General features: G+C 37.5%; 4 protein-coding genes across 6 annotated transcripts; 2 read left to right on the top strand and 2 right to left on the bottom strand.

Moving 5' to 3' along the window:
• Positions 1–250: 250 nt before the first annotated feature.
• On the top strand, positions 251–6,973 carry LOC144201974 (cullin-3-B-like). Its single transcript, XM_077724854.1, has 16 exons — positions 251–400; positions 1,099–1,296; positions 1,371–1,484; positions 1,954–2,114; positions 2,441–2,555; positions 2,625–2,853; positions 2,923–3,068; positions 4,230–4,406; positions 4,502–4,672; positions 4,747–4,854; positions 4,930–5,054; positions 5,547–5,643; positions 5,880–6,014; positions 6,099–6,285; positions 6,408–6,553; positions 6,619–6,973. The coding sequence occupies exons 1-16, from the start codon at positions 332–334 to the stop codon at positions 6,748–6,750; spliced, it is 2,310 nt and encodes a 769-aa protein (XP_077580980.1). The 5' UTR covers positions 251–331; the 3' UTR covers positions 6,751–6,973.
• Positions 6,974–7,026: 53 nt separating this feature from the next.
• On the bottom strand, positions 7,027–9,816 carry LOC144201975 (dehydrogenase/reductase SDR family member 12-like). The gene is made up of 10 exons (XM_077724855.1): positions 9,658–9,816; positions 9,011–9,144; positions 8,854–8,936; positions 8,663–8,758; positions 8,502–8,583; positions 8,360–8,421; positions 8,150–8,254; positions 7,989–8,079; positions 7,303–7,440; positions 7,027–7,243 (listed from the first exon to the last, which is right to left on the bottom strand). Exons 1-10 carry the CDS (start codon positions 9,711–9,713, stop codon positions 7,125–7,127), a joined length of 966 nt encoding a protein of 321 aa, XP_077580981.1. The 5' UTR covers positions 9,714–9,816; the 3' UTR covers positions 7,027–7,124.
• Positions 9,817–10,005: 189 nt separating this feature from the next.
• Positions 10,006–22,021, top strand: LOC144201223 (AP-1 complex subunit sigma-3-like). 3 transcript variants are annotated; one of them, XR_013327297.1, is made up of 6 exons: positions 10,006–10,157; positions 10,893–11,071; positions 11,233–11,341; positions 12,013–12,150; positions 13,301–13,414; positions 21,878–22,021. XR_013327297.1 is itself a non-coding variant. In XM_077723696.1 (6 exons), the coding sequence occupies exons 1-5, from the start codon at positions 10,155–10,157 to the stop codon at positions 13,101–13,103; spliced, it is 474 nt and encodes a 157-aa protein (XP_077579822.1). In that variant the 5' UTR covers positions 10,006–10,154; the 3' UTR covers positions 13,104–13,117; positions 13,301–13,625. The 3 variants fall into 3 exon arrangements, 2 of the variants coding, with proteins under 2 accessions (XP_077579822.1, XP_077579823.1); XM_077723696.1 differs by lacking the exon at positions 21,878–22,021 and adding an exon at positions 13,059–13,117 and having other exon boundaries at positions 13,301–13,625; XM_077723697.1 differs by lacking the exon at positions 21,878–22,021 and having other exon boundaries at positions 13,301–13,625.
• Positions 13,760–17,166, bottom strand: scg2b (secretogranin II b). Its single transcript, XM_077724698.1, has 2 exons — positions 17,000–17,166; positions 13,760–16,233 (listed from the first exon to the last, which is right to left on the bottom strand). Exon 2 carries the CDS (start codon positions 16,212–16,214, stop codon positions 14,463–14,465), a length of 1,752 nt encoding a protein of 583 aa, XP_077580824.1. The 5' UTR covers positions 16,215–16,233; positions 17,000–17,166; the 3' UTR covers positions 13,760–14,462.
• Positions 22,022–22,962: the final 941 nt, after the last annotated feature.

The raw sequence follows: 22,962 nt of genomic DNA, 5'->3' as shown, positions 1-22,962 counted from the left end.
TAAGTTTTGGTTAAAGTTTATAATTATAATACATTATTCTCCTGACTTTTATTTATTTATTCATATATATTAATTTTATCAAGATTCATGTGTTTCTCAATGAAGTTAATCCGTATTGCCAAGCATCTGGCATCACTTTTAATTATTGCCCACCTCCCCTAAAAAGAGCGCACCATCTACGTAATCATATTTTCGAAAATCTATGTTTATGACGAATTAATGTCGTTTGTTACAAAGGCATCATGTCCGGCCAGTGGACGTCCTTATACAAAGCAAGCATCCAAACGCATCTCATCCAGTCTTATTTTTTGGGGGGGAGCGTCACCTGCCCATGAGAATCATGGCCAGCCTCAAGACTGAAGCCAAGAAGGAAGCCAAAATGAGGATACGCGCTTTCCCCGTAAGTAGGCCTTCGTAGACTCGTATTGAAGGGGGAAGATTATAAAATAAAAGTGCAAACAGGCTCCCTACTGTCATGTGAAAAAGAATACAATCCCAACCCTCTGACAGGCAAAATCTGCCACGAAAAAGGACCAACACCACTAGTGAGTTTTCACTTGGTTTAAAAAATGACTAAGTGAGATAGAAATCGAATAATAAAGAGTAGATGACCATAGAAATCAGAATTATCCGATTCAGGGTGTCAAAATCAGATGGGATGGCCTCCAGCACCCCCTGCGAACCATGCAAGAATGAATGAAAACACTCAAATGAAAAAGCAGTGTGATGCCATAAGGAAAATAATAAACAATAATAATGAATATATACGCCTTTACAAGTTGTATGTAAAAAACGTTTTATAAATGTTGTTGATCATAAGAATAAATATACTTTATGGTAGGTCTTTTTTTGCAGTTACAATAGTTTTTGTGTAAATTGCAACAGGTTGCGAACCTATAATTATAATAATAATTTATAATGAGGTTCCTGACCCTTCATTTAGACCATAACTTTCAAAATAAATGTCCTGATGGTCTTTAAAGTAACTGAGATTTGCAGGTTTTCAACAATTCTCTCTATGAAGGATGAAAACGACGAGCCAGGACATTTTCATCCCCTACTTGTGTAATATCAATGGGTTTCACTTCTCTATTCTAGATGACGATGGATGAGAAATATGTGGAGAACATCTGGGCAGCTCTAAAGAATGCCATCCAGGAGATCCAGAGGAAGAACAACAGTGGCCTGAGCTTCGAAGAGCTGTACAGGAACGCTTACACTATGGTGCTCCACAAACATGGGGAAAAGCTCTATGCAGGCCTGAGGGAGGTTGTAACAGAGCATCTTATCAACAAAGTAAAGAAATATAACCTTGTGTATAAACTTACATATATATATCATTGGCCTTGATTAAAATATCTCTTTTACAGGTGCGGCAAGATGTCCTCAAATGTCTAAACAACAAATTTCTTCAAATTCTAAATCAAGAGTGGAATGATCATCAAACTGCCACCATAATGATAAGAGACATCCTCATGTACATGGTATGGAGACTATTATAGTATAGGATAATGCAATATTTTTCCTTATGGGAGTCCATTTTTGAGCACTAGCTTCCAGATGACTTATTAGCACCATCTAGCAGTGGTTGGCGTTTTTATAATGATTTTATTTGATTAGTATGTTTGCAATTTTGATATAATATTTATCATTTTTATATTGAAAGTTTAGGCAAAATTGAAGTGTTTTGTTTTGGGCTGGAGATTTTTCATGTATTTATTTGCTATATTGTGTTTATGTACCTAGAGATGTGTATAATGACCAAAATTAATATCACATATTTCAAACCGTTGAATATGCAGTACCAAAACCAAAATGACAGATTTTCCTTATACGTCTAAATTAGTGCATTTATATAATAACTGAAAAATCTGTCAGACTAGTGGTGGTTTGGTGAATGGTATGCCTGTAAGTATATTATATACTTGATCTAGTTTGCCTCTGTGATTCCAGGACCGTGTTTATGTTCAGCAAAACAACGTACAGAATGTATACAACCTCAGCGTCATTGTATTCAGAGACCAGGTGGTCCACTACAGCTGCATCCGAGAACATCTATGGCAGACATTGCTGGACATGATTAAACGAGAGAGGAGGGGAGAAGTTGTAGACAGGTAGGGAGGAGATCTCCATATATCGATTGAGGTTTGCTGAGCGATCTGGGGGAGAGAACAGATTCCCTTCATTTTTTCATATACCTTTCATTTTGGATGGAAATTAACAACCAGAATGGAAGGCAGTGTTTCAATTGATGGTTGGGCAAGTGCTTTGGAGGCCTAGCTATTAATGTATAAAAGTCCTTACCTCATTGACTACCATTGAATTGGTAGTCTAACCATAATAGCCAATGGATGGGTTAAAATTTAGGGGTTTTCATAATGAATGTATGTCATTTTAGGTTTATAGAATCATTATTTTTTTGGAAACCCTTTATTTACAGAGGATCTATCAGAAACACCTGTCAGATGTTAATGGTTCTTGGCTTGGACAGCAGAATTATATATGAGGAAGACTTTGAACGTCCATTCTTAGAAATGTCAGCTGAATTCTACCAGGTAAGTCACATGTGTCCTATAGACGGTATTGCCAGTATATAAAGTAATATCCAATACTCACCCGTTTAGATGGAAAGCCAAAGGTTTCTGGCAGAGAATAGCACCAGCATCTATATCAAAAAAGTGGAAGCCAGAATCAACGAGGAGATCGAACGCGTCAAACATTGCTTGGACAAGTCGACAGAAGAGTCCATTGTCAAAGTGGTGGAAAGGGAGCTCATAACAAAACATATGAAAACCATAGTGGAGATGGAGAACTCTGGCATGGTCCACATGCTCCAAAATGGCATAACGGAAGGTAGTCACATCTTAAATGTTTCTGATGTACCTTGTTATACTTATATCTCCATTTTTTCTCTGTTCACAGACCTTGTGTGCATGTACAAGTTGTTCAGTCGTGTCCCAAATGGCTTAAAAACAATGTGTGATTGTATGAGCTTATTCTTAAGAGAGCAAGGAAGGGCTCTAGTGTCAGAAGAAGGCGAAGGCAAAAATCCAGTCGACTTTATCCAGGTAGACTTTCTGGAAATACAGACACTGTATTCAATTCTATTGGGAAAAGTTAGCAGTTTTTACATTTGATATCATTTGCCATTGTCACATCGTCGCAATTGCGCACTATTCTCGTCTTCTCTGCGCAGCAGCAATCATATGGCGCGTAGTAAATAAAATCCTTTTTTTTTTTTTTACCTTTCCCCATAATGGCGCTGTTTATACCGCAGCCAGTGGCAGTAGCTCTGTCCAATCTTATGTTTTTTGTGTTTTATAGCATGTTTTACACAAAAAATTAGAGGGAACATTGGTCATGATACTAAATACCTGAACTTGACCTTATCATTACATCTAGAAATTGTTCAATTTAAATCATACAATTGAAAAACATCAGCTTTTCTTGAAGCAGTGATTCTGATTTACCGAAATCAAATACTCTGGATTGTGTTCTGTTAGAAAAGGAAAGAAAGGATGGATTTTTATAAGATTGTGTTCTGCTAAAAAAAAGGAAAGAAAGGACAGGTTCTTATAAATGGATTTTTGTGTTATCTGTATCACCCTATCCTCTGGGGGTCAGACCCCCGCATGAGATTTGGGTCTGATAAATGTATACCGACAAGATCTGGTTGGCGTTGTGCCAAAATAATCTGTTGGAGATGCTATCTCCGGAGTGCAGTGCAATTTTTACTTTGCAGTACAGTTGACTTTTTAACCTTCAATATCTAAACCCAACTAATTTGGACTCTACTCCCTTATACCTGAAAGAGTACAGGTTACACTAGTGTTTACAAATGCGATAATATTTACTACACTACAGACACAGTATCCTAAAAAGGTTCCACTTCAATCTGAGTAAAATACATAGCCTCCAGTGATATATTTATTTAATATTCTGCAGTGTATTCTGGGCATTGTGTGGTATTATATTTTTTATTGTATAGTCTATATACGTACCTTATTGTTTTATCTTGTGTTTACTGAGCTGCCAAATTTCTTATTGTGCTTTTTCAGGTAGAACTTTTTATATTTTGGTGGCATTTTGCTAGTCCTGTTCATTCTAGCCATTCAAAAATAAAAACATGTATATAAGCCAATCAAATCAAAACCACCACAGAGTATTGGACATAGAACTCAGCTGGGAATAAAAAGATTAAAGTATATCATGTTATTGCTTCTTTACAGGGCCTTTTGGAACTGAAGATGGTATTTGACCATTTCCTGCAAGAGTCTTTCAACAATGATAAACTATTCAAACAAACCATAGCTGGAGACTTTGAGTATTTTCTCAATCTCAACTCCCGCTCACCAGAGTACTTATCGCTCTTCATCGATGATAAACTCAAGAAAGGAGTTCGAGGGGTATGCTAAGCATTACCAAATGTCCTTCACCCAAAAAAAAAACCTTTAAAAGGTTACATTATTATCTTTTTTTCTCTTTTGATATTCCTATTAAGTTAACAGAACAAGAGGTAGAGTTGATTCTGGACAAAACCATGGTGTTGTTCAGGTTCTTGCAAGAGAAGGATGTATTTGAAAGGTACTACAAGCAGCATCTGGGACGGCGACTACTAAGCAACAAGAGTGTCTCGGACGATTTAGAGAAGAGCATGATCTCCAAGCTCAAAGTAAGAAAAGGTCGGTTTTCCTATCATCACTTATCTGGACTTTCAGCTCATTTTCTCCACTCTTTTTTTCTTAGACTGAATGTGGCTGCCAGTTCACCTCAAAACTAGAAGGAATGTTTCGGGACATGACTATCTCCAATACCACAATGGATGAGTTCAGGCGGCACGTTCACGTCACGTCGGTAAGGATGAACCCCAAATGTAGTGAACGTGTTGAATTTACATTTTTAAAACCCCCTTTTTTTTAATCTCTTCAGGCATCTCTTTGTGGTGTGGACCTGACTGTCCGAGTCCTCACTACTGGTTACTGGCCCACACAGTCGGCAACTCCAAGATGTACCATCCCTCTAGCCCCTCAGCATGCTTTTGAAGTCTTCCGGAGGTATTATTTGTTCACTAGAGCAGACATGGCCAAAATACGGCTCGCGGGCCACATATGGCGCGTTCAGCTTCTTAATCCGGCCCCCTGACGTTGTCCAAATATTTTTTTTATGGCGCCGTCACGCGGAAGCCAGTGGCAGTAGCTCTGTCCACTCTTATTTATTTTTTGTGTTTTACAGCCCCTCTATCTTTTTTTAAATTACATTTTAATATTTCTTAATACATTCCTTTTTACTTGACTTTGTACTTTATACTTTTTACTTTAATGATGAGTGATAAGTATGTTAATACTTTACTCCTTTTTTCAGTTTATGTTTCATATGTACTGTTAACGGATGCACTTTTTTTATATGTATCGTATCTTGTGCTGACTTGGCCCATCTGTCAAATTTTTAAAGTTAATGTGACCCCCCCCCCTGGGCCAAAAAGTTTGCCCACCTCTGCACTAGAGTTTAGTGATTAGTTTGGAGTCTTCAATGCTTTTCTTTGATAGGTTTTACCTTGCCAAACACAGTGGTAGACAGCTCACACTGCAGCATCACATGGGCGGTGCAGACCTAATTGCAACTTTCTATGGCGGTTTGAAAAAAGTGAGTGACAGCACACAGCTTATCCTTTTGCTGGAGTACTGTATTTTCACAACTATAAGGCGCACTTAAAAGTCTTAAATTTTCTCCAAAATAGACAAGGTGCCTTATAATCCAGTGTACTTTATATATAGGAAAAACAATAAAATGTGTCATTCATTGAGGGTGTGCCTTATAGTCGTGAAAATACGGTACTTGTTTGCTTGGGAAGTACAGTTAAAAATTCCTTTACGGTCCAGGATGATGGATCCGAATCGGGTGTTGGAGTTCCCCCGGCGAGCGGCTCAAGCACCCGCAAAACTATTCTGCAGGTGTCCACCTTCCAGATGACTATCCTCATGCTTTTTAACCACAGAGAATGTTGTTCGTTTGAGGTCTGTCACAGACAACACTTTATCCCTTATTTTGGATCACGATTCTCTGCCATGTTCATTTACAAATATTGTTTTTTCTAAAAGGAGATCCATAATGAGACAGATATACCAAGATGGGAATTAGTACGAGCATTGCAGTCATTAGCTTGCGGTAAACCAACGCAAAGAGTTCTCACCAAAGAACCCAAATCCAAGGAGATCGAAAATGGACATTTGTTTACAGTCAACGACCAATTCACTGCTAAAGTTCACCGAGTCAAAATACAAACAGGTTTTTGTACACAGCTACACCCATTACCAGCAACTGTACAATTTGGATTCAAGTTCGAATAGGTTTTTGACATCTTGTAACTCATTTTTTTGGCACTCAATTTGAACCTTTGCGCTTTATAGTTGCTGCTAAACAAGGTGAGACTGATCCAGAGAGGAAAGAGACCCAACAGAAAGTGGATGACGACCGGAAGGTTATGATTGAGGCAGCCATTGTACGCATTATGAAATCCAGGAAGAAGATACAGCACAACGTCTTAGTGGCTGAGGTGAATATTTCCTCTGCTAATGTTGTCAGCTCAAATGACCAATCTTTTGACTATTGTGTGTTCAGGTAACTCAACAGCTACAGGCACGCTTCCTCCCCAGCCCAGTGGTCATCAAAAAACGCATAGAAGGACTTATAGAGAGAGAATACTTAGCAAGAACTCCAGAGGACCGTAACATGTACACTTACATTGCATAGAGAGAGCACTGCGGACTTGGGTTGTTCTTTTTTTGCAAGCTACACAGAAAATCTACATCCACATGATCAAGGGATCCACTTTTGTCCAGTCGAGGTCAGACTGACCAATCCTGTTTGAAGAGTCTGAATCTGCACCTTTTTTTTGTTAATGCTGTATAGAAATTTTATTTTGAAATTGTTACAAAAAAATAAATCAAATGCTCATCATAAGATCTGAAACTAATTATGTTATGTATTTATGTGTTTCTGTATTTTAAATGACACCGAAAAACCATTTTAACACCATTAATTGATTTAATTGGTTATAATAGTCAACATTTATGTACTGCTTGGGATCTGATAGGCACCAAGTGGGGGTCTCATTGATCATGGCATTAGGTTTTTGACTGTACAGCTTTGGCCAGCATCTCCAGCTGTGAGATGAATGTCAGTACCTCCACTGTAGAACTGTGAGTCCAAGCCAAAGGTAGGTGGGTTGCGATGGCCTTTCGATCTGCAATACAGACATTGTGTTAACACGGGAAATGACATCTTGTGAAGTGCATCATTCACCTTGAAAAAATTGCCCACTACGAGTTGCCCCAGCAGATCCAGATAAAGCCAACCAGATCACTGTGTCGGCACCTTGCTCTGGAGTGCGAAGCCTCTCCCCCATCATTCTGTGGAACTGAGGCATTGATGTGGACACAGCTGCAAAAAAATACAAATAAATGAATTAAAATATACATATATATGTATATATGTATATATATGTTTATATGTATGTGTATATATGTATGTATATATATATATATATATATATATATATATGTATGTATATATGTATATGTATGTACATATATGTATATATGTATATGTATACATGTGTATATGTATATATATATATGTATATATGGATATATGTGTATGTATGTATATATGTGTATATATATATGTATATGTGTATGTATGTATATATATATATATGTATATATGTCTATATGTATATATATATATATATATATATATATATATATATATATATATATATATATATATATATATATATATATATATATATATATATATATATATATATATATATCTATATATGTGTATATGTGTATATATGTGGCACCGAAAAACCATTTAAACACCACTAATTGATGTAATTGTTTACAATAGTCAACATTTATATTGTTGGTAATTGTTGTTTTCTTGTTCTTATTAGCTATCATTTATATTGTATTGTAAACTACCTGGTGTATCCACCCAGCCTGGGTGCATCACAGAGAAATGTATGTCAGGGTATTCTTTGGCCCATTGTTCTGTCAGCACCACCTGCTGCCTCTGAGAAGAAAAACAACTCATTTAAGCATCAAATCATATTCTTCATCTCTCCCGGATATCCCCATTCTACCTTGTTCTGGGCATAAACCAAGAGGCCATCAAAGTGTCCTTTCTCTGACTGCAAGTCATCAATCTGGAGCTTCTGGACTAGCATTCCGCCTGACGACACTGTGATCTAACAGAGACATAGTGTGCTTAGAGCCTTCCGAGACAACAGGCAATTAACAATGTGTACAAAAGTGGCACTGTGTAGTCCACTGGATCGTGTGCTGGTTCATACCACTCTCGGATTCCGGCTTTTTTGCAGAAGTGGTATTAGGCTTTCAGTCAGAAGATACATCCCTGCAGAAATGGACGATGTGAAGATTAACAGAGATGATCTTAGAATAAATACTGTTTATACAGAACATGAGGTCTCATACCCATAGTATTTACAGCAAAATTCTTTTCCAGGCAATCTGCATTCACCTCTCTTTTGTGTATCATGCATCCCGCATTGTGGATCTGTCCAATATAGTTACAATAAGTGCTGGTTTGATAGCAATATATGAATGAATATACTTTGTCATTGGACTGCTCATACCAAGACATGTAAAGTTTGATACTGCTTCTGGAAGGCCTCAGCAAACTCCCACACTTTGCGTGACTCTGACAGGTCCAAAATATGGACATACACCTCCTAAAATAAAAGTTTTTTTAAGGAAAGTTCGATTATTTCACTTATCTTAACTTAAACTAAAAATCTAACACATCCATAATGTTGCAACAACTTACAGGATTCCCAGATTCATTCACAATTTCCACCTTAGCCTTTTCTGCACTTTCTTTGTTTCTGCAGACTACATGTACTCTTCCACCTGAAAGCAGAATCTTGGTGTCACTTTATAATGCTATTGGAAAAATGCATTTGTTTAAAAAGGTGTGTACCTACCTTTCCTGGCAATTTCCATTGCTGTGGCTTTCCCTATACCACTATTGGCTCCAGTAATCATAAAAGATCTTCCCACAACCGAAACATCCAGGTCCTCTGGGTCAAAGTTTTGAGATGCTGTTTCATAACCTTTCCTAATAAGACAGAAAAACAGTTAAGATCAGAATGATGTACTTTTAAATTCACAGTTTACTTGCACCTATAGGTTGGTCAATGTTGTTTAACCTTAGGAAAAGTTTCCCAAAAACTGAGCAATATATTTTACTAAGTATAATGGTTAAGGTAACCAGTGTGGACAATCATGGTAATTTATACTAAAGAATAAATAGTATCTGTTAAACATAACTAACTTACATTTCACAGTAAATTGAGACTGCATTGTCATGATTTCTCTGCAAATATCTACCTTTAAATTATATATTTTTTGTATGTAACATATGTTAAAGATTTAAAAGTAACAATCAAGTGTCAATGGGGTAATTGTGATAGGACATAAAGGGTTGTTTGTGTGGCACTTAACGGTAATCAGGGCTTTCATAATTTTTTTTTTCATAAGTCAATCCAGGCTTCAATAACATACAAATGTAGATAGTTAAGAGGTCGTTGACACGAGTATCAGAAAAGAAAAAGTTAAATAATCGACTCACCTTGTGTAAGAATGTATTCCATTTAAAAACCAGATGGTATTTCGGTAGAGAGACATGATAGCAAGTAGTAACTTTGCAGATGCCTTCAACCACTGCGTTCTTTTGAACAACCACTATGACAGATGAGTATCACATGGAGGGGTTGATGAAGAAGCATGAGAGCGCCACCTATCGACATTAAAAATATGCATACATAGTCTGATACTTTTAGATTTTATTTCTCTGTCTCATTGATCCATATATTTGGTAGATAGTTGACTATATAGTTTTGGTATTTATTTATATTTGCACTTTTTGAATCCTTATTTCGTATGCCCCGCCCCCGTGGACAACAAGTGGGTGGAGCTTAGCAACTCTCGTTCACTGAGACGATCGACTCGACAGTGGACGAATGGACGCCTAAAGTGAGGTTATGTGTTACAAAAGAAAATGGTGACCCTCGTATGAGGGTTTAAAGTTTGAGATTTTCATCAGATATTGATTAACCGAACGACAAAATGGTAAGTACGCGTGAATATTCGACATATGGATCCTTTAGACACGTAAGCCTTACCTGTTTGCACCTGTTGTCGTTGACAGCTTCTAAGCGACAGAAATATACACACAACGAATACTACTTCATATTGTTTTATAAAGATCGGGTTTTTTTTCTTAATTTTGCCAGCTTGGTTTATACTTTAGGGGAACTTTAGTTGTTTAAATGGAGTTATAGTCATTTTAAAAGTACTCCATGGTTTAAAAAAAAACAAAAAAAACAGGTTAGGTCACTTTTTTTTCCTTTATTTGCCTTTTAACTGATCTAAAGAATTAACATTTGTTTGACTATTGTTTTTATTTGTTCTAAAAATCTGGTTATCAATCTGCATTCATGATTAACAAAGAAAGTATAGTTACATAAGTAAAATAAATATATTTCCATTACTACTCACTCTAACAGTTAATTCTCACACAAATACTCAATATACTATAAACTATTGTATCAAAAAGAAATAAAATTCCATTTTACTCAAATATATTCTAAATAACTTACTGCCTTGTACAGTCATACAGTCCATAGTGCAATATTTTTGTGTGTTATATGCACAAAAACCTTTTTCAAACCAAAAGTCCAAAACTTTTTAATCATTAATCTTGTGCCTATAGAAGTGTTTCAATCATTACAATAAAACGTGTCACTATTTGTACCGGTTTAACTCCTTTCCCTTTCTCTTTTTCCTTGTTGTGAATGTCATCAGATGCGCTTCCTGCTTCTCTTCAGTCGCCAAGGTAAATTACGCTTGCAGAAATGGTACACACCCATATCTGAACGGGAGAAAAAGAAAATCATTAGGGACATGACCACAGCCGTGTTGGCACGGCAACCGCGTACCTGTAACTTCCTGCACTGGAAAGACCTGAAGATTATTTACAAAAGGTGGGTGGGGTCTTACCTTCTTTCTTTACAATTTACACAGCAAGTACTCTTGTTTTTTTTTGTCTTTTCAATGCTCACTCTTTGTATAAATGCAGTATTATATGTAGAACATGATGGTTTATCTGGTACTAACCTAAACGTGTCTTATTGTTCCATTTTAGATATGCAAGCTTGTATTTCTGCTTGGCTGTTGAGAGTCAAGAGAATGAACTGCTTGCTTTGGAAATTATACATCGCTACGTGGAGCTACTGGACAGATACTTTGGAAATGTACAGTATTTTCTTATACAATTTCACTTCTTATGGAAGCAATAGTAGTCCTACACACAATTAACAGAGTTAGCTTCATTAAAACACCATATACATACAGAAGGGGGTCTTACCCTTGATGTAAACAATGAAAATATACATGCAATTAACTTTCATTCCAATTTTTGTACTTGTATATTGATGAACAATACGTATTGAAATGAATTAAGTTATCATGATTCATTATTTTATGCCCGTTATCGCCACGAGGAGGAGCCAAAACCGTGTTTACATTGGAACTGATTTTAAAGTAGTACTTTGGCGTAATACATTTTTACATTTAACCATAAGGTTTATATAGTATTTTCAGGAGGAGCAATAAGTATTGTTAGTGGATGTCAAGAGAGTTTCTTATGTTGAGTTTAGTATTAATTAAATGCACTTATTTTATTCATGGCATAATTCTATAATCAGGTTTCAGTGATTATAATTCTTATTATTAGACAAACACATTGATTTAAATAACAAAAGTCACAGAAAATCATCTTTTTATGTCCAAAATTAGTAACACTAAAATAATATTTTTTTCTGATAAAGTAGTTGTCATCTTTTATTAACTAGAAAGCAATTCAGGTCTTAATTTTGATATTATCTTGAATTATTTTGTAATAATCCTTTATCTCTACTTCCAGGTGTGCGAGCTGGACATAATCTTTAACTTTGAGAAGGCTTATTTTATCTTGGATGAGTTCCTGATGGGAGGGGAAATCCAGGAAACCTCCAAACAGATTGTGAATCGCTCCATTGAAGCTTCAGACATGTTACAGGAGGTGAGACGCTCTGGTACACCGGCACAAAATTACACATGACACGGCCAAGTGGTTTGAAACGGTGGCATGAGTGTCCAACATCTGTTTTTGCGACGCGTCATCTTGTATAACTCAAACCGTAAAGGCAGTCTTTTAATTAGCCTGTTTTAATTTGCCTCGTCACAATTGTACGAGCTGCCAAAAATCCTTCCATCTGTTCCTGACATCAAATTAATTAGAGAGAAATATCATAAAGAGAAAATAACTTTAAAACAGTTCTGACATTTATATTGACGGCATGAATACAATTGATCCCTAGTGCCTTGTGTCCTTAGCTTCAATAATTACAGCACAGGTGTCCAAGTGGCGGCCCGCGGGCTAAAGGCGCACTGTCTATTTTGGAGAAAATTTAAGACTTTTAAGTGCGCCTTATAGTCGTGAAAATACAGGAATTAAAAAAAGTTTGGATTGTATTTACTACACGCCATATGATTGCTGCTGCGCAGAGAAGACGAGAGTAGTGCACAATAGAGGGAACATTGGTGACGGTCCAGTTTGATTAATAGTGGTGCTGCTAATGCTCCCCCTGGTGTTACCTGTTCTTAATAGGCTGTTGTGTGTAGAATACATTTGTGCTACCTGTTTTCTTCTATTCTTGTGTGAGTATTGCTTTCTCTCTCACTATCTCCACCCTTTGCCAGTGTTATTTGCAAGCAAGAGCCGGATTTTGAGTGGAAGGGGGTCGGCTGTGTAGGTTTAGCCACACTTTACGGTCTCTCTAGGTCTGTGGTCTTTCTTGGTCTATGGTCAAGTTGTTTCTTTTGGGGTGTGTTTTTTTCTGCTTCTGAGTAAAGGCTTGACTAACATTTGAATTTGAAATTGATGCCGTAGGTATAGACTCCCATTGATTATGACTGTTATCACTTCAGGATGGCAGCAATGATTGGTATGATGTGGAGCTGTTTGGACCTTGAATATGGACAGACAGGTTAGATGTTCTGATTGTGTTAGTTGACTTGATTGTGTGCCGGCCTTCTTAGCCTTCTTGATTTTAAGATGACGTGTCAATGTGTGACTCGAAATATTTGTTTTATCACAGTATTGGATGTTATGATGCTTTAGAAAGCTGATTTAACTTGTGTTGTGTTCTTTTTCTACTCTTGTTTTCTAGACAATGGAGGAATATATGAGCAAACCTGCATTTTGACACTGGAAAAAAAGGGACAAAGTAAGCTCAGGGGCTAAAATATACAAACAACTACACTGAAAATGGCTTCATTTACAAGTAAATATTATATTTCTTGCATTTATTTCAAAGTGACAAGTCTAACCGGTTTTATGAACACTAATTAATATTGTAGTACTTTGTAGTACTTTATGATTCAACTATTTTTTTTAAAAATAAGTCCTAGTCAAATAGGAAAAAAAGTCCATTCCTGATTGAAATGTTCTTATATTTTTTAAGTCTGATAGTTGTTTTATGTGTAGTTGCAAAAAAAGATCATTTTATTTTGAAATAACAACTTTTTTAGCTTCTAATTAAATGCGTATTTTCCAAAATCATGATAATAGTTTGTCAATTTATTTAAAATTATTAATAATCAACACAATGGAGCAAAAAGAAAAATAATACCGCTGATGCTTTATTTTTTATCTGTGCTTTATCACACATTATTTGAGCATGTACAAAATGGTTTTTAAAAATGAGCATACATAGAAAGCACAACCACTGGTAGGCCGACAATGCAAAGCTTTGCAAGTATGAAAACAATTGGAAGGCAGGCTTATATTGAAACTGGTAAATAATTACCCATAATCATTATTACAACAACTTCACAAACCCTGAATATATGCAGAGCCAAGGCAGCACTCATTCCTTTTTAGCTATAATTGGAAAATAACCAAGATTATATTCTCAAATTTGAGTAAAGTATAATACTGGGATTTTTTAAATACTAGCTTCATTTACAGCTATATATTCACAAATACATAAAACCAATATTAATTCCTTGCAAATGTAATATCAAGTCATCAAAACCAATGGTAAATCCACAAAAAATCCCATATAATACTTAATAATATTTAATAATTGTAGAATTTTAGACTAATGGAAGGTGCAAACCCTGTTTATTATTGGTCTCATTTCATTTGACATCATTATATTTCTATAATGACCTTGCAGCAAATAGGGACTATATATCTTCTGTATATTTTTTTTTGTATTTTTTTTTATTATTAGGGCGATATCAACTATGATTTATACAAGTATGTAAACGAGATCACATCCACCATTACAGAGAGAGTTGAAATACTATAGTAGTCATAGCGTTTTTTTACATTCCAGCTACAGCTTTGTCACGAAACCCTTCTCCACCATCTCCCTCCGATGTAGTACCCGGTACTGGGGCCGATGTTTTAGCCTTCATCCCTTCCTCTTCCTCCTCTTCCTCCTCGCTTTGTACCTCTGTTGGTTTCTCCTCCTCGGCCTCCCTCTTAGCCATTGGTCTGTTATTCCCAGAATCCACCTGGCTCAAGTAGTCCTTCACAGCTCTCTCATATAACTCATAAGGGAATCGACCCTTGGTTTGCGCTTGGGTATCCCGCTTCGCGATACCATTAGGCGGGTACTCTGTAAGAATTTTCGCCGCTAAATAGGTAGTCACCTCATCCTCTACGTCGCCATCTTCGCTATCATCGTCATCTGCTTGGCGTCGTAGTGGCATCTTATTAAGCTCGGATAAGAATAGATTCTCTCGACGTCCAGCAGGAGGCGGGATTTTGACAGATTCGGTTTTAGGCTCAGGGTTGGAGATGCGATCCAAGGATGATTTGGCAGGTCTAGGTATTACGGGGTATTCGTTGCTAATGGTTTCCACGCCAATGATGTCTAAAAAATCCTCTCGGTCCATGTCTTCTGGGGCGGATGCGGTTTTGGTCTTAAGGGGAAGTCTACGGCTGTAGTAGCGGACTTTCGGGGTTTGTCCTGTTGTGTAACGAGATGAGGAAGGTGGAGGGTTGCGGTGGAGCTTCCGGAGTTCTTCTGTTAGGAGCATGTCGATGAGGTCTTGTGGGGGGACGTGGAGCTTCAATGAGAGCTCGAGAAGCTCCTTCAGGGTACCAGGATCCACGATGGAGGGACGGATGAGTCTCTTTCGTTGCTCCCCGGTCTGGTCTCGGTTCTGGGTCTGATCGCTCATCTCCAGGACTTTGAGGAGGTAGTAGTCAACCAGCTTGGTGTCATCGTCAGCGTCCTCCTGGTCTTGATTAGCTCTGCGTTGCACTTCTTCACCGTCTTCGTCTTCTTCATCCCCGAGAGCTCTTTCTGCTTCTTCATGGCTGCCGTTAACCATCTCCTCAGTCTCCTCTCGTTCCTCTACGGGGACCCACTCCTCTCTAGGGTCTTGTTCCTCATCGCCGTCTTCAGCATCTTCCCCAAAGATGTCTCTCTTCTGTCCTAAAGACATAGGCATTCTCTCCAGTTCCTCAAAGATAGATCGAAGGTTGGCAAGACTCTGAGGAGTGTATTTCTGATCTAGATCCTCTGTAGTCCTCTTGGAGGCATCTGCGTTTTCCTCATCTTCAAACATTAAGGGATACTTCTTATGGGCTCTTGGATAGTTGCTGTAATCTGTCGGGGAGCTTTGTTCCGTTTCTGTGTCTTTGGTACGGTGTCTATATGGACGGCGGTCATTCCGAGGGGTCGTACTTGGACTGAATTTGGCTTGATCTTGGATGGATTTGAGCAGGGATCGCATTAGTTGCTCCGCAGTGATGTCATGGCGTTCCGCAGGAGCTTCGTCTTGTTGTTGTTGCTGGGAAGCGAGCTGAAGCAACACCCTAAATTTGTCTACTTCGTCGTAGTTGGCCGCCGGAGGTCCGACGCGACCTCCGTTACGCTGTTTTAGGTTCTCGATGTACTCCAGAGCTTTTAGCAAGTCGGAACCAACCGGTTGACCTTCGCCACCGTCGCCTCGGAGACGGTAATGGCGGGGGAGAGACGCGGCTTGCACGGCGGCTCCGTGGAGGAGAACGGCCAGCAGGACCACTGCTGCCCCCGTGGGCGACTTGCGGGGGAAATGCAGCATGTTAAAGGCAATTGATCACCTGTTAAAAAGAAAACAAATATATTATAGATCATCTACAGGACATTTAATGCTATTTTGATGCTTTGCTGATGAGCAAATAGTTCTTTTTTTGATTGCAAAATTCATGCACAACATCTGTTGTTAAGATGTACAATACGTAAATGTTGTTTTGCCTTCATCTATGGTAAGTTTCTAAGGAAAAAAATCGACTTTTCTATTTTTATGTTTTATGGGGAGGCTGCAAAATCCTATTGCGAATCTTGTTTCAATTCTACCATGCATTGATCTGTATTTAGTCCACTTACACGCAATTTACATGATTAATTAAATATAAACAAGGCTCTCCCGTTATTTTAAGTGGGCGTTCACTTATGTATATATGAAACGACTTTGATTTTATTAAATTCTCTATCATACCAATAGAAAAATGATCATATCTACCCATTTTATCTACCCTCCCTCCCTTAATCCGCTTTAATTTATTAATAAATCCGCCAAATCCTACAATGTGCAAAATTAAGACCATCATACTATACTAATCTATCAAAAAAACTGATCGATAAACCTATTTAAAGCCTTTTTATGCATTTATATTGCACAGAATCGGTTTCTTTCTGTCACCCATCCATCGATCTCATCTGTATGACTCATCTTAGACGAGCCTCAACAAAAAGAAAAATAACACAAAACAACACGACAAAAACGTAAGATAATAGCGTATATTTTTTCCCCTATTAAAACGCATTGTAAATCGTGCAATGATAATCGGTAAAATGCATTCTTACCTTCGAAAAAAACAACGCTCAGGCAACAACGGAGGTGTTGTTGGGCATGTCCTCCTCTTGCAGCTTTGTGTGTGTGTTGTGTTGTGATGTGTGTGTGCAAGAATCGGACTGTCTTTCTGCATATATGAGGAGACACCTGACCACTGCGTCATCCCCCCACGCATGCACGCACGCAAGAAAAAAAAACGCCCCCTAAAAAGAGGAGGGGTACCATATAAATGATTCACGTTTTTATGGACTGGCATACAGAGAAGCTGGTTGTATTATAAATAGCACTCGACTACGTCTGTTGCACGGTGAGAGCTAGAAATCGTTAAAAAACGGAATAGGTAGAGAATACATGGAATTGAATGGGTTTTGGTGCAAGTAAAGGAAAAAAAGGTTATTTGAATTACTTTTTGTTTGAATAATGAGTTAAAAAAATTCATTTTTTTATCATGGATGGGAAATTTAAGAGCAATGGATTGCATTAAAACACATTTTTAAATGTTTTTATTCCACATTTCTTTCACATTAAGGATGAAAATGAGATAACCACTGTCCAAATTTGTCAGCTTATCCCACAGTACAAACTCTTTCATTCTCTTCACATTGGTTATCCATCATAATACAAAGTTAGGTTCAGTTTTAAATGGCATTTGAGGAGTTAAACATTTCCCGAGCCATGAGTCACTGGCACTGTCGCAGTTGAGCACCCCCAGCCCCCCCCACAACCCCCCTCCCTCCCCTTCTTCCTTAATATCAGCCAACCTGACGATGATGAACAGCCTCCTGGTTGATGGTGGGCCAAAGCTGCGACACTCCAAGATGAAGGCCACGGTGGGTGTCTCTCCCAGATGTGGGGGGGGGGGGGGGCACATAGCTAGTGACAAGATTTATAATGACATCCAACAGGCTCCCAAAGAGTGTTTCTTATCCCTACATGTGTATTAATCAAAAGCTACCTTGTCCTTATCAAGAAACATCCGTTTCCCCCTTCTTAAAGTACTTATGCTAGTAGTAATGATCCACATTTTATCCATCAGTATCTTGACTTGAATCTTTCAGGTATGAAGAAGGAGAAATGCAAGTAAAGGTTGGTTAGTTTGTGTGTTTGTCAAACAAAAAAAGGGATTTCCAGTATTACAGTTTTAGAGCCATGACGTCACGCCGTCCTTTTCCGCAGATGAGAAAGCAAACAAATCATTCTCTGCTTGGGTTCTCTTGTGTTGCCATTAGTTGATTGCTAGATTATGCGTACATGTGTGAAAATGAAAGGAATTGGTCTCGAAATCAAGGGGTTGGGAACCTTTTTTTGACAAAGAGAGACATAAACGATTCATATTTTCTAATGTTATTCCTTGAGAGCATACTCCGAATTTAAAAGTCAAAATACATGTAAATGGTTGTCTTTTATTTTAGTAATTTTACTACTTTTACAGTGGAAAAAAATGAATACTTTTGACAACATTCTTATGCAGTTGCTAATCAATGAGAGTATACATTCTCGCAGTCTAATGCAAAAAGAAAATGACGATTAAAGCAGTTCTAGATGTAATATCTCAGTTCTGTAACCAGTGGGTTCCATATTTTAGCTCACAGGTTAGCAAAGAGCCAGATACACTCATCAAAAGAGCCATATGTGGCTCCCGAGCCATAGATTCCCTACCGCCTGCTTTAAATGCTAAGAAAACCCTTCATACTAACCTGCATGTATAATACGGATGCATTGCAGATCCTTATGAACAATACTGAAGCCCCCTTTTATAGCCTGTGGTGATGCATTTTCATAATGGGACATTGTTCCTGTTGTTTTATATTAGTACTGCATGAAAAATGAGACTGATCTCATTACTGGCACAGCTGAAGGGGAAAAAAAATGAATCCCACTAGAGTGATGTTGGTTTGAGAGGAAGTGGTTGGAAATCCTTTGAGGGATGTCTAATGAGCTGTCATTTTAATACAGGCTCCAAAAGGAGTCACAAATATTACTTTACACTTGGGGTCCATCATGCTACACTGAAATATTATTAATATTTTCAGGAGTGCTGGTTCAATTCCTTAAGTAAGACTGTAAATGAATGTAAATAAGTTATAAATACTTACAGATTTAGAGTAAATTTATAGTACTGTATTTTCAGGACTATAAGGCGCACTTAAAAGTCTTACATTTTCTCCAAAATAGACAGTGCGCCTTATATATGGAAAAAACTGAAAACCAAGAACGAAAAACCACCACTGTCGGATATTAAAAAAACACAAAAGCCTGAACTGAGACAATACTGTTAAATATGCAGATGCCATCTTAGTTTACAAAATCTTCCATCATATAGCTCCTCCCCCGAAGCAAGATTTTATACAAAAAAATCCAAAACATCAACAATGGCTGGCTCTAGAGGTGACTGTGTAGTGAGTGCTTCATACCTGGAAGCCAATAGCAATTACCGTATTTTCACGACTATGAGGCGCACTTAAAAGTCTTAAATTTTCTCCAAAATAGACAGTGCGCCTTATATATGGAAAAATGTAATTCATTGAGGGTGCGCCTTATAATGCGGTGCACCTTATAGTCGTGAAAATACGGTACTACCACCCAGTTTCTAGGTATGATGACAATTAGGCTTTTTTTTCGAGTCAAAGAATGATGATGACAAAGCCTACGTCCGATTATTAATAAACATTAGTGTGAGAGTCGTATAATCAGGCATATTTTGTTTGTTTTCATCCTCCCCCTCTCGCCAAGGCACCACGGCAGGAGGAGAGGGTAGAGAACGGCACGCCCGTTGTCATGGCGCGTCTTCTTTTCATCCCAAGTCTCCATGGCGACGCCGGCTCACGGCCTCTCCATTGCCTCCACCTTTTGTTTCTTCACGTGGATTTTTCAGGCATCTGCTTGTCCTAATAGACTTGGTTTCTTTACTGATGCACCAATTATTGCGTTTAGGACGTTGTGTTGCCCAGGTTGTCAAGAAGGAGGTGATGGAACATTAATAGACTGTGAGTTGGAAACAAATTAGGAGAGAGGAAGAGATTTCAGTAGAAGGGTGGGATGAAGGAGCAAATAGGGGGTTGTGCTGGCATTTCATGTTTCAAAAGGTTACATGTCCTTGTAGTGTGTGACAGAAACTGCGACAGGAATATTCAGACATTAATTAGACTAACTGAGTCTCCATTCTTTTCACCTTTAATGGAAGTCTAATGCTTTAAAGAATCTGGCTTCTAAATATACACTTGTGGGTGTTGCAAGATAAATGTTTTTTTACTAAAACCAAGCAAATTCCTGACAGAATTTAAGAGGACGATGATAATTATTGCAAATTCTATAGTCATATTTCTTCATAAATTCTCTCCAGAATCAAAGAGTATTCTTCCGTGGTCTTATTACAGTATAGAAGAAAAAAAAGAGCAATTTGAGAGAAAAACTAGCCTTTATTAATCTAGTTCTAGTCTGCTAACTAGATGAACCGATTTGGATCAATCTTTTAAAATGTAAAACTTGTTTAATAATGTTATCTTCTAAACATGCCATTTTATTCAAAATAATGGCTTTCAATGAAAAATCAGAACTAAAATCAAAGTTTGCAATCCATCTATTTCTTTAAAGGAACTTTATCATATATTGTTTCCAATGTAATATGAAAAAAAATCCACCTAAAGCTCCATGCGTCAAAAAAATCAATATAAAATCATTACATTTATGGTATAGTACAGGTACTTTATGTCTACTAGTATTGCCTGCCTCAAGGCCATGTCTTTGCACCTCAATGGGATTGACTTTAATGCTACTGCATTACTGTCTCGTATCAGTTTACATCTTCAGGATTCGTAAGCTCATTCAGGATCTAATTACTCAAATTAGTTTGAGATTGCTTCTTGTCACTTTCAATGTTATAAAGGTTGCTCCTTCCTTTTTTTTTTTTTAACGGATGCGCGTGGGCAGCTTCTCTCCTCGAAGCGTCGGCTCATCCTTTTCAACAGTAACGTTGTTGCATACGAGCATGCACATTATTTTAGTGTCTTATGAAGGACAAGGGGAGGCTTGGATGGGGGAGGGGGGGGGGTCAGTGTGACGCACGCACTGACGTCATTGGAGGCAACACAAGCACGATCTGTTTGGAATGAAAAAACAAAGTCATTAGAGAATTGGAAGATAGAAATACATTATGTTTGGTAAATATACCACTGTATGGGCATACTAGGGTACAAATGTCTGACAGTTCAGTCAAGTTGTGTCTATACGGTCATGACATTATGGCTACGGACAGTAAAGTGCTGTTTTAAATCGTGACCGGACGTTTAGTAGCCAGTCTTTTGGTCGCCGGTCAAATAGTGACAGAGAGTTTACTGTTGAAACCAGCTCTCAAAATTATATTCATGAGAGAGAGTTTTATATTTAAGAGCGAAAGTTTGATATCTAAGTACTGTTTTAATATCTAAGTACTGTTTAATATCTAAGTACTGTTTAATATCTAAGTCCTGTTTAATATCTAAGTACTGTTTAACATCTAAGAACTGTTAAATATCTAAGTACTGTTTAATATTTAAGTACTGTTTAATATCTAAGTACTGTTTAATATCTAAGTACTGTTTAATATCTAAGTACTGTTTAATATCTAAGTACTATTTAATATCTGAACACTGTTGAAACAAGCTCTCAATATTATATTCATGAGAGAGTTTAATATCTACTGTATTGAACAGTACTTAGACATTTAACAGTACATTGATATTAAACAGTACTTATATATTAAACAATAAACTCTCTGTCACCATTTGACTAGCGACCAAAAGACCGGCGACCAAACGTCCGAGCACCGAATGAAGGAGTATTACGTTACCAATTGTATTGCTAACTTCCACTGTTAAATGTCATGCACTCAGTTGTACTTTGTTTCTTAGAGTCTGGAGTTGATCGCCTGGAGCCTTGCTAGATCTTCCGTTATCCACGCCCACCGCCTTCCCGTTGCCCCCCGTCTTCCTCGCAGCCATCCATTCCTGTGCTCCCCTCCCTCTCAGCTCTTTGCTTTCGCCGTTCCCCGTTGGCTGCATGATGATACCATCCTCTACCTTCCCAACACTCCCCCCTTCATTGATACTATAAATACCCAGCATTGGTGAGTCATCGCCTAGACGTATTGCTCCATCCACCCTACCCCACCCCACCCCATCCTGCCTCCTCCCTTCATCCTTCTCTCTAGCGGTTTCTTCACCCTCACGTTTGTTCAAGCGTATGAGCAGACCTCCTACATTTTCACGCCTCGTGTTGGCTCAAACAACGGCCAGTGGCTAATGTGACGCCCTTTTGGTAAAGACGAAGGTCACTTAGGCACAACCTGAAAGAGAAATTAGCATTTAAAAAATTGGGGCAGTATTCATATCTCTTATAAAGAGGATAAAAAGTCACAAGCAATGTTATATTCTATACCACATAGGTGTCAGGTTTGGGTTGACCATTTTAGATATAATATTCAGATTTTTTTTCATAAATGGATTAAAAGAAATGGATTAAAAGCCCTGAATATTCCGTTTTTATAGATCTAAAACAATGTTTATTTTAGCTTTTTTTTAAAATATATTTTTAGATTTTACAAAATGATTTTTGAGCTCAAAATACAGAAAAAAATGATTAAAAATGACAATTATTGATTTAAAAGGGGGAAATATAATATACATTTATAATCTACATACTAATCCCTTTTTTATAGATCTAAAGCAATGTTCATTTTAGCTTTTCTTAAATATATTGTTAGATTTTACAGATCTAAAACAACTAAGTAAGATAAAATCTCTTTTAAAACCAAATTATCCTTTATGTTCCATATTAAAATGTAAAACAGAAAATATTTCTATATATTTTTACATTTTACAAAATGATTTTTGAACTGAAAACACAGAAATAACAAAAAAAATTCTTTTTGTCTCGTGCTTGAATACATTTAAATCTTAATTCATTTCATTAGGGAAAGATAATTTGAGTTACAAGT

This window comes from Stigmatopora nigra, chromosome 9 (assembly GCF_051989575.1).
Source record: "Stigmatopora nigra isolate UIUO_SnigA chromosome 9, RoL_Snig_1.1, whole genome shotgun sequence".
Classification (NCBI taxonomy): Eukaryota; Metazoa; Chordata; class Actinopteri; order Syngnathiformes; family Syngnathidae; genus Stigmatopora; species Stigmatopora nigra.
Note: the sequence above shows the minus strand (reverse complement) of the source record. Positions and strands in the feature narration are given on the sequence as shown.

Excerpts from the sequence above, each read along its gene's own strand:
- LOC144201975 (XM_077724855.1), bottom strand. The coding sequence starts at position 9,713 with ATGTCTCTCTACCGAAATACCATCTGGTTTTTAAATGGAATACATTCT. Across the intron at positions 9,145-9,657 it reads GGAATACATTCTTACACAAG|GAAAGGTTATGAAACAGCAT; the intron begins GTGAGTCGATTA and ends CTGTCTTATTAG. Across the intron at positions 7,244-7,302 it reads TAGTGGGCAATTTTTTCAAG|ATCGAAAGGCCATCGCAACC; the intron begins GTGAATGATGCA and ends TCTGTATTGCAG.
- LOC144201974 (XM_077724854.1), top strand. The coding sequence starts at position 332 with ATGAGAATCATGGCCAGCCTCAAGACTGAAGCCAAGAAGGAAGCCAAA. Across the intron at positions 2,854-2,922 it reads CCAAAATGGCATAACGGAAG|ACCTTGTGTGCATGTACAAG; the intron begins GTAGTCACATCT and ends CTCTGTTCACAG. Across the intron at positions 6,286-6,407 it reads CCGAGTCAAAATACAAACAG|TTGCTGCTAAACAAGGTGAG; the intron begins GTTTTTGTACAC and ends TGCGCTTTATAG.
- scg2b (XM_077724698.1), bottom strand. The coding sequence starts at position 16,214 with ATGCTGCATTTCCCCCGCAAGTCGCCCACGGGGGCAGCAGTGGTCCTG.
- LOC144201223 (XM_077723696.1), top strand. Across the intron at positions 11,342-12,012 it reads TGGACAGATACTTTGGAAAT|GTGTGCGAGCTGGACATAAT; the intron begins GTACAGTATTTT and ends CTCTACTTCCAG. Across the intron at positions 12,151-13,058 it reads CTTCAGACATGTTACAGGAG|GATGGCAGCAATGATTGGTA; the intron begins GTGAGACGCTCT and ends TTATCACTTCAG.